At 33.4% G+C, this 18,250-nt stretch overlaps 1 protein-coding gene across 2 annotated transcripts in view; it reads left to right on the forward strand.

The window, feature by feature from the left end:
• The window catches only part of LOC124539292 (facilitated trehalose transporter Tret1-like), a 105,651-nt gene that overhangs the window by 64,098 nt on the left and 23,303 nt on the right, over window positions 1–18,250 (forward strand). For both annotated transcript variants that reach the window (XM_047116629.1, XM_047116630.1), the window contains exon 3: window positions 8,504–8,666. In XM_047116629.1, coding sequence (XP_046972585.1) covers window positions 8,504–8,666 — 163 coding nt within the window. The remainder of the gene's footprint in view (window positions 1–8,503; window positions 8,667–18,250) is intronic.

The raw sequence follows: 18,250 nt of genomic DNA on the forward strand, positions 1-18,250 counted from the left end.
TTATGTCAACCTGGGGTATTTCTTCCCAGGCGGTTATCAAGGCGGTTTTTAAATCACTGATAGACTCTGGAGGGTTGATGCTGGATCTGATGCGTCTTTTAAGCATGTCCCATACATGTTCTATTGGATTTAAATCCGGACTTCGTGCTGGCCAGTCCAATTTTGAAATTCCTACCTCCGATAGGTAGCTATTCACGCAAAATGCTGTGTGAGGTCGCGCATTATCGTGCATTAAAAGAAATTCCTGGCTTCCAATAAATTCCATGTATGGTAGAACATGTTCTTGGAGGACCTCTTCGATGTATCGCACTGCTGTTAAGCGACCTTCGATTATTGTTAACTCCGTACGTGCGTCTGAACTTATTCCTGCCCAGACCATAACAGAGCCACCATAAAAACTTACTGTTTGCCAGGTAGTGGTGGGTAAAAACCTTTCTCCTCGCCTTCTCCACACACGTTCGCGACCATCTGGATGCCTTAAGGCTACTCTGCATTCATCGGTCCACAGAACCTTAGCCCACTGCTCGTGAGTCCAATTAGCGTGTTCGCGAGCGAATTGAAGTCGAGCTACACGATGGTGTCGGAGCAGTTCTGGACCTCGTGCTGGTCTTCGGGAACGCAAGTTTTGTTCCTCCATTCTTCTTCTTATTGTTCGCTCACTTACACGGACGCCTCTTGTCGTTTGTAGACGCTGCATTATTTCACCCGCAGTAAGGAAACGATTTCTCAATATTGCGAGGATGATAAATCGGTCATCTCGAGCTGATGTGCATCTGATATTGCCACTTCCTGGTCTCCTCGTGTATAGGCCGGTCTCATCGTATCTTTTTAGGGCATATCTTAGAGTTGTACGTGGTACATTTAAAGATACAGCGATTTCACGCTGCGTTAAACCTTGACTCCGAAGTAACACAGCTTGAGCGATTTGTGCTGAACTTAAGGCCATAGTTTTCAGTTTTTAGTAAGAAAAATGACTAAAGATTAAATTAAAAATAAAACAATAAGGGTTAAATGCACGACCGTTTGAATATCGAACTTTAACTCAACTGAGTTTTGGGCGTTTTTACACTTAATAACGTTAAGTGTCACTTACGTTAAACAAATAACCTTTTTTTATAACTTTGAAACTCATAAATTAACAAAAACTAACGCTACGATACGCTGCCACTTAAAATTCTCATACGCAACACCAAAATTGCATGTTATAAGAATTTTAGAGTTTGGGCCACATTTTCTGCCGCTGAGTGTATATATATGTATATCTACCAATGCGGGTTGGTACATATATATGTGGCGGGATTCACCCAACAATTGCCGGCTTCCTTGATGTTTCCCTTACCGATCACGATATGAATTGTAAATATAAATTAAGACGATAGCATTTCAAAGCCAAATATAGACGGAATTATATACATACTTTATCCGTCCATCAGCCTATTTCCGTCCACTGCTAGACAGAGGCCTCTTCAATTGCACGCCAGCTGGAGCTGGATGGATACTTTATAGTAATAGAAAATTGTGTTATACACAATTAAATTTTTTATTACTATCTGCTGCACTTTCACGACTAAACTGCTGAACGACTAATTTGTTGAAGTTTGTATTTATCTTTGTTAATTTTTTGCATAGTTGGGTGGATGTTCAAATAAGTCAACTCACTCTAATTGATCACCCATAGATATTAGTGCTGTAAAAAATATTAAGAACTCCTTTCAACGGCAATGCGTTTAAAGCCTTAGGAGTAAAGAGTTATGTATATGAAGCAAGTATAAACTTCATACAAGTTGTATATTAAATCTGTTGTCCAACCAATAAAACGCGAAGTCGCGGGCGAGATCTTGTTGAAATAATGTAACTTCGGTATCGTATAAGATATGCGAAAATTTTTTTTAAAGAATTACGTGTTATACAGAAAAAAAATCATTCAATTATTAGTATCCAAAATTTCCACTCAATAATGACACTTATATTATCCCGAATAAAGCACAAATTCCCACGAACTGACCTATATAACTGTTTGTAATTAATTAAGAACAAAACAAATGAATACATCACATAGAAAACAACACAAGGATTCTCTTAATTGGAACGAAACCCTGACGCCAATATACGCTAGATATATTAGAGATATAACAGTCGAACTACGACTTCTCACAAAACAATATTGTAATAAAACTGGTTTTTTTATTATTTTTTTCAAGACATTTATGTAAATCCCCATTTTGATTACTGTCGATAAATAAAATAACTAATGCTGCATTGTTATAAATGTTATGTTTCATAAATTATGATCGAAGTATTGAAATTACTATATATTAAATATCAAGAAAGCCGAGATGACCCAGTGATTGCAATGCGTGTATCTTAACCGATTGATTGCGGGTTCAAATCTAAGCGAGCGTCACCGAATTTTCACGTGCCAACTCCTTCTTCAAAGGGATATGATGTCTTATCCCACCAGTGGGATAATTAAAGGTTACTAAATTTGAAGTCGTATTATTCCTATGTCTATAATTAATTTGCCTCAATCTTGAAACGGGCTCACATCAACTCAAATCAATGTTTAACTGTAAACTCAAACGCCATGAAGGGCTTATTAATATCATTATAAACACACACTAATTTATAATAATTAGCTAAATTAATCCCATACATAAAGCATAGACTTTAAATTTGACGCCTCGGATTTGATCATCATTAATTAATCCTCAAGATTGATTTAATGATATTAAGATAATGCTTCATCTATTTCTTTTCCTTATGCTGTGTCATAGAACAGTGGGAATTGGAAGTGACATTTTGCAGATTATTTTTGTTTGGAAGATATTGGAAGAAATTTGTTAATCGTTTAATTATTGCTAGTATATATATAGATTATACACATAACGCAGGTTCGAAGCCGGATCAGAACATTGACAATTATGTTGTTGTATTGGGTTTGTATGTCAACAAATTGTTGTGTCAGCTCGGAGTCTGTAAATAAACAGTGCTATAATTCCCGTATCTTGGAAAGCGCGTAAGTTGTTAGTCCTGTAAGAATTATGTGAGTGAGCATTTTGAGTGCATATGTATTTATGCACACACTAAGATAATATGTCTGGCGCAGGTGCCAATTAGACAAGTTCATGATGATAATTGAAACGTACAGACGACACAGCTGTCAGTATATATAATCAAAATTATCGATGTTGCTTCTAGTCTTGACTTGTTATTTTACAGTTAAAATTAACTACATTTAGAATGTAGATTCTGAAAACCGGATCAGAACTCACATCAGTACAGTCGGGGTAAGAAACGGTTCGTCACCTTAAGATCTATTTTCGTGTGCTCAAAATAAGCGATAATCTGCTTTACCGATCGAGAATGACATATTGCGTCGCAATGATTTGATGTTTAGATTCAAAAGGTACTAAGAGCTTAAGACTTGATAAAGGAATGAAGTTGAAAACTGACGAAGGTTTTCTTACTCTGACTGTACATTTACGACAAGGTCTTGAATTTCACACTTAAAGGGACAGAAGTCTAAATTTAAAGCGCGTTTACCTATGAAGTGCGTATTCTTATACCCTTGATCTTTGAGTAAAAGTTTTACGTATATTGGTGCAGTCGTTTTTTCAATATGTCTCCACATTTGTAAGTACGACAATACGATTGAATTCTTTATTCGATTTTGAAATGAGAACGTATTTTAAATTTCGAACGGATTACGAAATTGATTATGTCTTTCATTGATGCAATTTCTAATAAAATTTATATTCAAATTTTACGACCGATAAAATATCGTAAATCCAAAAATAAATTTACATTCGATTACGCCCTTATGCCTCAAAAATTATGATCTATTTTCATTTGATAACATCAGAACTATATTTGGTATTGAATGTGAGGCAGTGTGTCGGTCATTGATCCCTCAAATGTACATCTAGCCGTTGATTAGTGATGTGACAAAGCTTCCGGTGTATATATCGATATCTTTAAATACTTTACGATAGTTTTATTGATTATTTAATTTTGTTTAAGAAAACTTTTACGACATAATGCCTTTTTAGTATCTTCCGCTGTGGATATTTTTTGCTTAATTAAAATGTTAGATATAAAACTGAGCGATGATGGTTTAATTGCAAAACCGTTTATTACATTAATTAATAATGTTAATGTTGCTTTTTATATTTCAATTCTCGCATTAATTATTTTTTATCGAAGTAAATTATCAATTATAGTTATGACTTAAACATATATTTTTTTATATAAACATAAATATAATGACGGTTTATTTTTATATTACATTACATTAAAATAAATTTATACAATAAAAACAATATCCCCTTTAGCTGGTAAATAACATTAAGTCATGATATTAAATGAATTCCTAGTAGGATATATTAATTTCAATAATTGTATTTAACTAACATGACTTTGTATTTTTTAAATGTTAAAAAAAAAAACAAGTAAAACTGAGTTTCTTGCCGGTTCTTCTCGGTAGAATCTACTTTCCGAACCGGTGGTAGCTTCACTAAATTGTAAAATGACGATTCAAAACTGCTTGTAAAAGCCTACTTGAATAAAGTTTATTTTGGTTTGATTTGAATAATTACTTATTTAATATAAATTTAAACTTATTACCAGTAAGGAATGTAGATTCTACCGAAAACAACAGATCAGAAACTCAATAGTTGTCTAGTCCGATATACAAAGATGATTAAATATATTTGATATATTACGAAGGTATCCTATAAGGAAATCAAGTAGCTTCTACGATTTTTATGATATATACAATCTTGTATCGAGTAATATGCCTAATTCATCATTGTTTTGGCTAAAAGTATTCGAATGATATTACTATAAAAGATAAAACCTCAGGAATTATACAATGTTTATCAATGTTTTCGTTCAAAAATACCCAATATAATATTGTTGTAAATAAATTCATTTTAATCATCGACATAAAACGGGATAACGGAATTAGTGACATCCCTAGCATCCATTATCGCACTTACATGACGCTTGAAACATTGATCGATCCCAACATCGAATGCATGGCGAACATAACATCCCTGTTACATCACCCCGACAGCTGATTGATTTGCCATAATGCTTGATAGTGATTTTATTTCAAACTAGTTTTCATCAGAAATTAATTGATTATAGGTGAGAACGCGTGTATCTTTAACGATGATTGCGGGTTCAAACCCAGCCAAGCCACTGAATATTCATGTGCTTAATTTGTGTTTATAATTCTTCTCGTGCTCGGTGATTAAGGGAAATATCGTGAGGAAACCGGCATGTGTCAAATCTCTTAGAAATTCTGCCACATGTGTATTCCACCCCCGTTTTGGAAAAGCGTGGTGGAATAACCTTCTCCTCAAAGGGGGAGGAGACCTTAGCTCAACAGTGAGAAATAAACAGGCTGTTGGTTTGTTGTTGTATAGATAAAATAATATCTAAATGTTGTAAATTAAAGAGAATACACATTAACGAAAACATCGTTTAAAAAATATTGAACATTTTGTTCTAAATTTAACGTATCAAATAGATTTGATAAATTATACAATCAAAGTAAAAAGTATTTTAATTATATTCTATATAGAAGTGTTAAGCATGCTTTATTGGCTGTCAAAATTCGACTACCAATTCGGAAATGAACACATCGGAACCGACAAGAATCACCGAAAGAATCTCTTTTTTACACTTTGTAAAATAATAAAAGAATATATTTCGTTATTTGAAATATGGAAGCGATTATCTCATTCCAAAAGTACAATCAACTCAAAAGCCAATCGATTAGTTTCGTGAAATGATTTAACATATAAACCCTCGTTGACGATTCTTTTAAATTTTACAATTGAATATTTAGTACTGTTCCTAGAATCTTGTTGAAAAACGCATATATAATACAAAAGAGTTACTAACCCTTTACAAACGGGTAATTGAAGTTACAAGTTTGTATCTCAAATACCAATTGCCTAGTAATGTCAAAGTTTCAGGTTCGATTCCGACGCATAAGGCGCCAATGATTTTATCGTTTTGATAATAGAACCTATATACTTAAATCTTAAGTCAATAAATCCTTCTTGGGGCAAGGTGTCCGTTTCTATACTAAAATTCCGCAGACATTTTTAACTTTGCCATTTCGTAAATTCAAATCGTTTGTAAAAACATTGGTAAAAAAAGCATATTAATCGATACAAAATCAAAATGAACTTTATTCAAGTGGGCTTTTACAAGCACTTTTGAATCGTCATTTTACAATTAAGTGAAGCTACCACCGGTTCGGAACGTAGATTCTACTGAGAAGAACCTTCAAGAAACTCAGTAGTTACTCTTTATCAACATTTAAAAAATACAAAGTCAAGTTAGTAAATACAATTATTCAAATTAATATATCTTGCTTGGGAGTCAACAGGTATTTTATATCATCTATAAAATCTTGTATCAAATAATATGCCTTTCTTACCAATGTGTTTTTTATAAACGATTTGAACCTACGAAACGGCAAAATTATGTCTCAGTATCTTTTAATTCAATTGTGTGCCTATCAAAATCAAAATAAACTTTATTCAAGTAGGCTTTTATAAGCACTTTTGAATCGTCATTTTACAATTAAGTGAAGTTACCACCGGTTCGGAAAGTAGATTCTACCGAGAAGAACCGGCAAGAAACTCAGTAGTTACTCTTTTTTAACATTTAAAAAATACAACGTCATGTTAATTAAATACAATTATTTCAATTAATGTATCCTGCTTGGAAGTCAACAGGTATTAACTCCACGCTTTTTTATCATCTACAAAATCTTGTATCGAATAGTACGCTTTTTCTACCAATGTATTTTTAATAAACGATTTGAATTTACTAAACGGCAAAGTTAAAAAATTCTGCGGAATTTTATTATAGAAACGGATACCTTGCCCCAAGAAGGATCTATTGACTTTGCGGAGTCGGAAACTTGGCGTTATAAGTTTATCCTTACTTCTAGTGCATATACAATGATTATCACTGATTTTATCAAAGTGATCAATGTTACTGTGAATATACATGATATTGTTGTAAATATATTGCGACGCAACAGTAAGTATTCCTACTCTGTTAAAAACATCCCGAAGAGAGTCTCTAGCTCCAAGATTATAAATAAACCGAATTGCTCTCTTTTGTAAAATAAAGACAGATTCAATATCTGCAGCGTTACCCCAAAGTAACATGCCATATGACATAATACTGTGAAAATAACCAAAATAAACTAAACGAGCGGTATCAATATCAGTTAGTTGTCTAACTTTTCTAACCGCGTATGTTGCGGAGCTGAGTCTTCCTGTTAGGGATGATAAATGAGAAGTCCACTGAAGTCTGGAATTCATCCAGATCAATCAAATCCAATTCTATTCCTAAAAACACCGTAGTATCAGCTACTTCAAGACGGTCACCATTTAAAGATATATTATAATTTTGCTTGCTAACATTAGGTAGGGTAAAAACTACACATTTTGTTTTTTGAGCATTCAAAACTAAATTATTTACCGTAAACCAATTGTGTATCTGTGATAATGCACCGTTCACATCGTCATAGTAATTTTTTTTCCTGTCAACCTTAAAAATCAGCGAAGTATCGTCAGCAAACAACACTATATCACAAATACCCTTAACATAGAAAGGAAGATCATTTATATATACTAGGAATAGAAAGGGACCCAAAATTGAACCTTGTGGAACTCCCATTTTTAACGTAGATCCAGAAGACTTTATTCCATTAATGAAAACTTGCTGTATTCTTTGACATAAATATGAAGCGATGAGATCAAGAGCTTTACCTTTAACACCGTAATATTTGAGCTTATAAAGAAGCGTTTCGTGTTCTACACAATCGAATGCTTTAGATAAATCACAGAATACTCCAATAGCGTTCTGTGATTTCTCCCAAGCATCGTAAATATGTTTGAGAAGCGCAATTCCCGCATCAGTTGTCGAGCGACCTCTTCTAAAACCGAATTGCTCACCATGAAAAATAGCATTTGTACCGAAATGGACGAGAAGTTGATTAAAAATATTTTTTTCGAAAATTTTACTTAAGGATGGGAGTATTGAAATAGGCCTGTAATTACCGGGATCGCTTCTGTTTCCAGTTTTAAAAAGTGGTAAAACTTTACTACATTTTAACAAGTTAGGAAATGAACCCGTGTCCAAACTCTTGTTAAAAATTACTGCTATATACGGAGCAATATCGTATATGATGTTATTAAAAAATTTTACCGAAATGCCCCATATGTCGTTAGTTTTTTTTTGACAAAGATCCTGATATCTTGGCATTTTATCATATGTTAGTATAATAAAAATTAAAAGTATTTTTCATTGAATCAGTTCGTATAAGCATATATAAATTGTTGTGTTATATTATATTATATTGTAAACATACTCTCTTCTACAAATTAAACAAAAGTTTTTTCACATTTTTTTTACAAATATTTGCATTGGTAAAACTTGGGACTTGGTAAAACTCTTTTTCTTTCTCCAGATCCTAGCAGCTCTGGCAGTGTCCCTCGGCCCATTCGCCGCCGGGCTCAGCAAAGGCTACATGTCACCAGCCATCGCGTCCATGCAGGAAGACAGGCTACACAAGGGATCGTTCACAGTTAGCGATCAGCAGGCGAGTTGGATTGCGAGCTTAAGTTTACTGGGTGAGTAACCTAACTCTAACTTAAAAACTCAAATTTCACTATTATCTGAAGCCTTAGCCCAGCTGTGGGAAATTAAAACAAGTAAAATTATGTACTATATACAAAATTATTTTAAAACGCCAATCCTATATCGTTAAGCCTTTTTTATGGTATAGGTTGGCGAACGAGCATAAGGGCCACCTGATGGTAAGTGGTCACCATCACCCATAGATAATAACGCTGTAAGAAAAATTTACTATTCCTTAAATCGTCAATGCGCCACCAACCTTGGGAACTAAGATATTATGTCCCTTATGCCTGTAGTTACACTGGCTCACTCACCCTTCAAACCGGAACACAACAATACTGAGTACTGTTGTTTGACAGTACAATAACTGATGAGGCTTGCACAAAGCCCTACCACCAAGTATTCTCAAGATTATTTAAGTATCATATTGAAATATGTTCATAATATTTAACGAGTGATATTAATCCCCGAACCCCGGTTGTGTCAGGATGGCCTGACACATTAACCATTGCGTCAGAGGATAGTTTTAGAAGCTCAATGAAACTGGAGCGAGCCGGGACATGTCGCTAGTATTTTAGAAATGTCAAGTTATATTCGGTTTGGCACTTGTCGAATATTTCATCGAATCTAATGTAACACTTATATCTATTTTTTTAATTGGATTATGAGTTATGGTTTTTTAAACGATTATAATCACGAAGACTATCCTTAAGGGAAATCAGGTCATTATCCGTCAGGATGGAATTCCGACCGATGAGAGTCCAATCGCAATCCATGACCTTCGGGATTGTTAATTGCAAATTTCTTCATAGAATAACCCCATCAGGTCAAAGGTCTTGAAGTCTTAACCTAACCATTGAAGTAACGATGCAGTCAGATCTTATTATGTTCTTATAATTATTTGTTATTCTTATTAGTTTTGAGCTAAGTGATGAAAAATGTATTGATATATAACCAGAATTTTTCTGGTACAGTTCTGTTACTAATCATCATTACCATTAATTTATTTTAATAACTTGATTAAGATGTGATTCAATATACTACGCTTCCTCAGCAAGATGCTTTACCTTTATTCTAAATTGTATTGTAAGTGGACGCCATATTTGATTTTACTGACGTCATTCTTTTGAAATTTGCTACACTTCTCAGAATATTATATTCTATGTCTTTAAATTGTTTCAAGTGATAACGTTCTTGTAAAAAAGGGTGGCTTTTATTGTTGTGACGTCATAACAGCTCGAGACAGTATATAATACGTCATGAAGAATTTGTTTGACAATTAAGCTTTGATCCGGTGGAAGTTCGTTTAAAATGGAAATTATTTACACATACTTTTTTTGTTTGTTGATTATGATGTATATTTTTATATTAGCAGACCTTCGTTGGTGTCATGAATTCGACCAATATTTAATAATTACTAATAGAAGATTTTTCTACCATTTTTATACTTTTGTAAAAATCAACTTTGACGTAAGGGATATACGTACATTGTGTAAGACGGTTCCTTATCAAATAATGGAAGATTATAAGTCAAATAAGTAAACAGTTAGTTAATCATAGTTAAAAGAAAGTTTTTAAAAGAGAAAGTGGTCGAAGAGTATTGATTACTTTAACTTTCGTATATAAAGTTTGACGATTTTACTATGTCATTTAAATATTAATTATATGCTTTACAAATAAACCTATAAATATGTTATTGGTATGATATATGATGGTACATGAATATATGAATTAGATTTTTAAATTTATTGCTAAGGTACTACGTCATTTACAGTAATTGTACTTTCCATTCCTAAATCGACCATCTCAGGTATGTGTTTGAGTGAGGTCACTGACCTGTTAAACTGAAATACTACAGTAGTGACTAAATTAATAATTCATAGACCCAGAGGTATTGGCCAGTAATACTCCCAAGTCGGAAAGCCAATAAAAATATAGATTTGTAATCGCTGCTTATCATGACAAGATTTATTTTTCGCTAAGAGGCGTTACTAGTCCCCAGTATAAAGTGGGGGATATATGGGACATGTCGGTACCCAGGACGCCTAGTCCACCCTTGTACATTAGAATAGCCAATAAAAACCAATGGCTCCATCCATTTACATCTCTTCAGCGGGCGACTCTCTTGACTATACTACCGTGACGATCCAAACGATCCTGCAAAAAGTTCAATAACCAATAAGGCTGGAATAGCATGAAAATTATTTTTAATATGCCTATTTATTTAATCAATCAATGATGATGGCCCAGTGGTTAGAACACGTGCATCTTAACCGATGATTTCGGGTTCAAGCCCAGGCAAGCACCACTATATTATATATGTCCTTAATTTGTGTTTTTAATTCATCTCGTGCTCGGAGGTGAAGGAAAACATTGTGAGGAAACCTGCGTGTGTCTAATTTTATTGAAATTCTGCCATATGTGTATTCCACCAACCCACATTGAAACAGCGTGGTGGAATATGTTCCAAGCCCTCTCGTTAATGGGAGAGAAGGCCATTAGCCCAGCAGTGGGAAATTTACAGGTTGTTACTTTACTTTCCTTAACTATTTAATCAAAGTATGTTAAAAAAACCATCAATACAATCATAGCAATTTTAGATTTTAAAATTATTTGGTATTTCGTTTGTAAATCGTGTACGCTCTTTATCATTATCCTGTTATACGCCTTCGATATTACTCAAAGCGGGAATCGAACTTGTTCCTCGTTACGCGGAATAATTACCACTTTATCACACACACAGATAACCGTATTAACAGAGGCAGCCATTATTTTAGCGAAGAGATATTGATTGTTTAAGCCTTGTAACTTGGTGGTAACATTCCTTGTTATAATGGCGGCAATTTGTGAAACGATTCAATATAATATTAAGCTACTTCTGTAATTACTTTTAAATAATCGATATTTTACAGTTAATCTTTTTTATTACATATACCACTTTCATCTTGATATATAGTTTTATTGTATAGGTTCGCGGACGAGCAAATGGGCCACCTGATGTTAAGTGGTCACCATTACCCATAGACAATGACGCTGTAAGAAATATTAACTATTCCTTAAATCGACAATGTGCGACCAACCTTGGGAACTAAGATGTTATATCCCTTGTGCTTGTAGTTACACTGGCTCCCTCAAACCGGAAAACAACAATACTGAGTACTGTTATTTGGCGGTAGAATAACTGATGAGTGGGTGGTACCTACCCAGACGGGCTTGCACAAATTTGCGTATATTTCCAGTTCGCTCTCAATTGGTCCCCTGGTTTGCTCACGCGGGTGTAACCTCAGACACAAATTAGCTCTTTATAGGTTTAACTGAGGTCTTATTACCAATAATGAGCATTTTTAATTGAGCATACAATTATTTTTGTAAATGAAACTCTGCAATAAAGGAAATCGCTAATGTACCCAAGCGAATTTTATGAACATTTTCTTTTTTGATTTTGATTGATTTCTCATGCAAACTTAAAGATCCCCTTTTCACTCCCTTAAGGGATGAATTTCGTGAAACTACTAAAAACGTTAAACTACGTTTACGTTAAACTTCTTCCATACCCAATTTCACCTAAATTAGATCAGTAGTTTAAACTTTTTTCACAAGTATTACGAAATAACAGATAGCGAGTTACTTTCTCATTTACAATATTATAATAATAATCGATAAACAAGTTATTTATAACAAAGATATCGAACAGTAGGACGTTAATAGGCTTTTATTGACCATAAACACAATCGGAAATCGAACCCCTGTCCCTGTTGTCATTAGCTTTAAATTATTTAGGTTAAAGAGTCAATAAACAGATCAAAATCACGACTGCCCCCATATTCTAAGACTGAGTTATTATTACAACGGGCGAAACAAACTCAATGGACCAAGGCGTCTGAATTCCGCTAATTATTTGCATACAATATTTAGTATGTAGGTCACGCGGCTACAACGTTATACAAATACAATAAGGGCTACGAAAATAAATGGTACAAGTAAACAATTTACGATATGTTCACTTATTGTTATTAATCTATGTATAAACAGGCGAAGACAGAACAACGATGTATTCCTTCACCGCGAGTACGAGATGAATTATAAAATACAAATTCAGCACAATGAATATTCAGTGGTGCTTGCTTGGGTTTGAACCCGCAATTATCGGTTAAAATGCACGCGTTCTAACCACTGGGCCATCTCGGCTCACGGAAGACAGAAAAGTTTATGCTTTTTAGGGTTCCCTAAAAAAAAGGGTAAAATGTCCGTCCATCTGTCGCTATATCTCTTGAACTGTTATTTATTAGGTAGTTGAAACTTTCACAAATTATGTTGTTCTGTTCCGTTACAACAATAGAGACTAAATATAAAAACAGAATAAATAAAACAGCTATAAAAACTTCTTTGATAGTTACTTCTTCTCTCAAATGAAATTTTAACTTTAATTGAAAGGCAATTGAGTCGAAAGTTGCTTATCTCGAATTATCACTTATACCTTCGTTAGTCAAATATTAAATATTTCAAATTCGTTGTTATAGTCTAGGATCTCACGGAGGCTGAGAGCTATGTCTTATAATCTGATGAAGCATTCCTCTCGGAATCATCTTATCAGAGACAATGGGACACACCCAGTATGAAACTTACATACGAATTACTTTTCCTCCCTAGTCCAGTGTATCTCAGATACAGACCATGCACGACTACTTACTATATTATATCTGACAGAAAGCCGCAGTCCTCACAGTTACAAAAGTCAGGCAGCAAGAGGTTGTTGAAAAGTTAGAAAGAAAACGAAAAACCAGATTTGGATATGTTTGGACTTCCATGCTTCAGAAATCACGTAAATCCATTAGTCCTGCACCAGAACTCAGTTGAATCTGAATTGCCACCCATCGGATTGTAAGACTATCGGCATACCTGTATCGGTTGACCTGTTGACTTCCAAGCAGGATATATTAATTTAAATAATTGTGTTTTGCTAACATGACTTGGTATTTTATAAATGTTAAAAATGAGTAACTACTGAGTTTCTTGCCGGTTCTTCTCGGTAGAATCTACTTTCCAAACCGGCGGTAGCTTCACTGAATTGTAGAATGACGATTCAAAAGAGTTTGTAAAAGCCTACTTGAATAAATTTTATTTTGAATTTGATTTTTTTTTTTGATAGAGATTGTAAGTTTTCTTACGAACATACTTGGGAACTATGATATGACGTACGTTGTTGGCTACTCTATCTTGAGATTAACTTTCATGCCCAAAAAAGGTGGACACCATCATCCACATAAAGTGATACCTTAGTTACCTTCCACATAACATTATAGGTGGCCTGGGCACTTGCCTTCGATTCTATCCTCTCAAAATCTGTGGAGACTCATTAACCTCTATTTAGATTCAATTTGTGTTAATCGCACTTGCGTCTCACTGAAACCCATGTGTATTACGGCAGTGGCTGAAAACCTGTACTTATCTTTTGTCCATTTACATGACATGCTCAAAATTTTGAAGATATTTTTTCGAAAATTCTAGTAACATGCTGGCGTATTTGGAGCCTTACAAAGAAATGCATGCAATGTTTCTTTTTGTTCTTTTGTATCAACCCCAGTAATATGATAATCAAAAATAATTACCAAGATTAATAAAAAGAAAATTTTCATACCTGGCATAAATATAGTTAAAACTAGAAGTCATTCTTGGAGTTCAAGTTTGCTTCATACCAAAATTTCATCGAATTTGTTCAGAGGTTTGGTCGTGAAAGAGCGACAGAAAGACAAAGTTACTGTCACAGAATTATTATTAGATTAATTTATATAATTTTATTATGAGGTCTCTAAACATACATTACTCTGCACCACAGCTATTGTTTTAACATTAAATGCTATGCGCATTCTTGCGCTCTGTTTTAATAAAACATACCTAGTAACAACCGCTACACGTGGATATATTCTACTTGGTCCACCTGCGTCTTATTTTAAAATATAATTTTTCCTTTATTTCATATTCCCGGTATTCCTGGTATAGATCTATTCACTCATAGAGGCGCGCTCTCCGTTTAATTATTATTGATGTGTGAGTATGAGACCTTACAAGATTTGTTATTGTGTGTGAGATGGAAAAGATATATTTATGTTAACTTTATTGAAAATTATTTCATTGAATGTGGACGAGCCTTTGTGATTGAATAGATTTATAACAGTAATACTATATTATTATTATTGTATTACTTTTTATTGTAATTTAATAGTGTCGAAAATACCCGTAGTGTATCAGAGACTTGGCGACATCCGTGGTCAAGTAGTGTGTACACCGGTTTTCATGAATGAAAAAAGTTCGTTAGTTTTCTATGTTGTCTAGGGTCTGGGTGTATGGGGTACCGTCGTTACTTCTGATTTTCCATTATACAAGTGCTTTAGCTGTTTACATTGGGTTCAGAGTAATGTATGTGATGTTTTCCAATATTTATTCATTACTATCACACTGTATCAATCCGTGTACTTTTGTGAATATGCCGATATCAAATAAATAAATACCAAAATTATAAAATAAAGGAAAACAATTGTTTTAAAATATCACGCAACACAAACAGTAACAGCTAATCGGATCACACGTTTAAAGTATATTAGTATAATTGCCAATATCATTTTGTCACGCGTAATTTAATTTACTTTAAATTGTTTGTGTACGTTGGAAATTAAATCATACGCAGGTAATTGCTTAGTGAAACCTTGTATCGTATATTGTAAATACATTAATAGTCAAACAATTACGCTGTCCGCACGTATGCACTTAGAAAATACTGTATGTTTAAGGCTTGTTTTCATTTGAACCGATGACAGTTAATCTAGGGAGAGTACCTTTTAAATGTGTTTTGTTATACTAGTTTCGATGTGCGGCTTTACCAGTCAATGTAGGTAGGCAGGCAGGTTTAAAAGTAACAGAGTAGGCCTAAAAAGCGTATATGCAAAATGTCATAATGTTGACTTTCCTGGTTAAAATATTTGATTGGTTTTAAAGACTCTTTTTGTTGACTTACCTATATGTGATTGAAATGGCATTTTTTGTAAGTATTAAAAAATGTATGAATATAAATAACTGTTAATTTTCGAGAAAGACCGAAAGAAACAGATAGTAATACTTTTAGTAATAAATCAAACATTCATATTCGATATAATAAATGTACTATTGTTACCTAAAATTCGATTAAAATAACTGTCACTATTTAAATAAAACTAATGCGCCTTATACACGCAATGTCGAACGATGAATAGTAAATTAGGTTCGTTTTATTTCAACCATAAGGCTTTAAAATAACATAACATTTTTAAAACGATTATGTACTGTATCTTTGTGGCATTAGTAGGCGTCTAAAGAGACCACCTGATGATAAGTGATCATCACTGCCCAGATATCGCTGCTTTAAAAAAATGTAACCATTCCTTACATCGCCAACGCGCCTTTTGAGTTAGGATGTATCGTTCTTTATGCATTTAGTTACAGTAAAATGTGTTATAAGAAGAAATCGTAAGCGACCCGCCCCGGCTCCGCACGGATACTTGATATGTATTGTTATATTATGATTAAATTACGTAAATATATTATATATATTTATTACTCGGTGGCTGGGCTTTGAGCAAGCCCGTCTGGGTAAGTAACACCCACTCATCAGTTATTCTACCGCCAAACAACAGTACTCAGTATTTTTGTGTTCCGGTTTGAAGAGTGAGTGAGCCAGTGTAACTACAGGCACAAGGGACATAATATCTTAGTTCCCAATTTTAGTGCCGCATTGATGATTTAAGGAATAGTTAATATTTCTTACAGCGTCATTGTCTATGGGTAATTGTGACCACTTCCCATCAGGTGGCCAATATTTTTATTCGCCAAAATATACCATAAAAAATAAAATAAAATAAATATATTATAAATTGTAATCTATGTATTATACTGATGTATAACCTATATTACTGTATAATTTCATAAAAGAGTAACAAATATACATACACCTATCCTGATAAAGTTTAGCATTTATATTTTAAAAGGATTTCAAAAAACCAAACGAACGTGTCATTTCGATATTTTACCAAATTAAAATCACAGGAACAGTTGCTCTCAAACTTCGAGACACTTACCCCCAATACTAACGAACTGAAACTAGATTGGGAACGTACTCAATGGCCCACGAATGTGCATCCTCTTGCAGTCGATTTTTGCAATTAAATATTAAGGTTAACGACTCTTTAGTTTGTCAAGAGCACGGGTGAAATTGAAAGATTTTAATTAATAGAAAATTAATAATGTAAGATAATGATGATAAAACAATAACGGCTGCTTTTTTCTTTATTTGAATAAAAACAAAACACTAACAATATCTTACTAAAATAATTTACTTCAAGGATATCTTGTACATTGGAAGACAAGTATTGCTTTTTTGGCTTAATAGAAACTTTTCACATCTTTTACATAAATAAGCTCTTAAAACCTGTAGGTGGCATACATCATACACATAGTGTGATGTTATGGCCAACATAACATTTTTACTAATAAAACACGTTATGTTACAACAATAATCAAAATAAAAAAATACTTTATTCGAGTAGGCTTTTACAAGCACTTTTTAATTTTTCTTTGACAAACTGTATTAAGTGACGCTGCCGCCGGTTCGAAAAGTAGATTCTACTTAGACGAACTAACTGCAAACTCAGAAGTTACTCTTTTCTAATTTCAAATATATAGTTATCATTATCATTGCATAATATAAAACAAAGTCGCTTACCGCTGTCTGTACCTATGTATGCTTAGATGTTTAAAATTAAACAACGGATTTTGAGGCGTTTTTTTTTAAATGTATAGAGTGATTCGAGATGAAGGTTTTTGTATACCTATCATAAGTGGAGAATATAGTAAAAAAAACACTAATAATTTAGACATTCTCCACTATATTAAGTATCAGCATTGCAACCGTGAAAAGCCGGCTTGGATTGCTAGTGTTATATACCACAATACAATTAATATAACTACATACAAACCGGTTACCTTCTGTGACACATAACAAATATGTGCATGCACACACATGTACGTAACGAAACGTCTTGTCATATATTTCAAAACGACTTCTACTTGAATTCAAAATACAATAGTGAACACTGAAAACCTAAATTGTTTCATATTCTGAACGAACGTAAAAGCGTCATTAATTATTCTAAATAAAGTAAATTAAACGAATATGGACTTTATGTCCTACGAGTAAGGCATATCGATAAATTCAAATGTGCACACGATATTAATCTGTATTACGTATGCAATAAGGACGGATCGTAAATTTGGAGCGAGATTGACCAAGATGATTAGGGTTGTCGAAAGGTTATTATTTCAATAAAATTTTTGGCGATAACTTTTATTATATACGTTCTACGTAATTTTATTATAGATTTTATATACTTTTTAAGTAAATATTATTCTGTATATATGTTTTATATATTTATATAAAATCACACGTGCCCCGCGTTTTCCTTTTTGTTTCTTCATAATTAAAAAAAAACCGTTTACACGCAAATTAATTATTTCATTATAGGCGTGTCATCAGTCATATAGCTATCAC

The sequence above is a fragment of the Vanessa cardui genome, chromosome 22 (genome assembly GCF_905220365.1).
Source record: "Vanessa cardui chromosome 22, ilVanCard2.1, whole genome shotgun sequence".
NCBI lineage: Eukaryota > Metazoa > Arthropoda > Insecta > Lepidoptera > Nymphalidae > Vanessa > Vanessa cardui.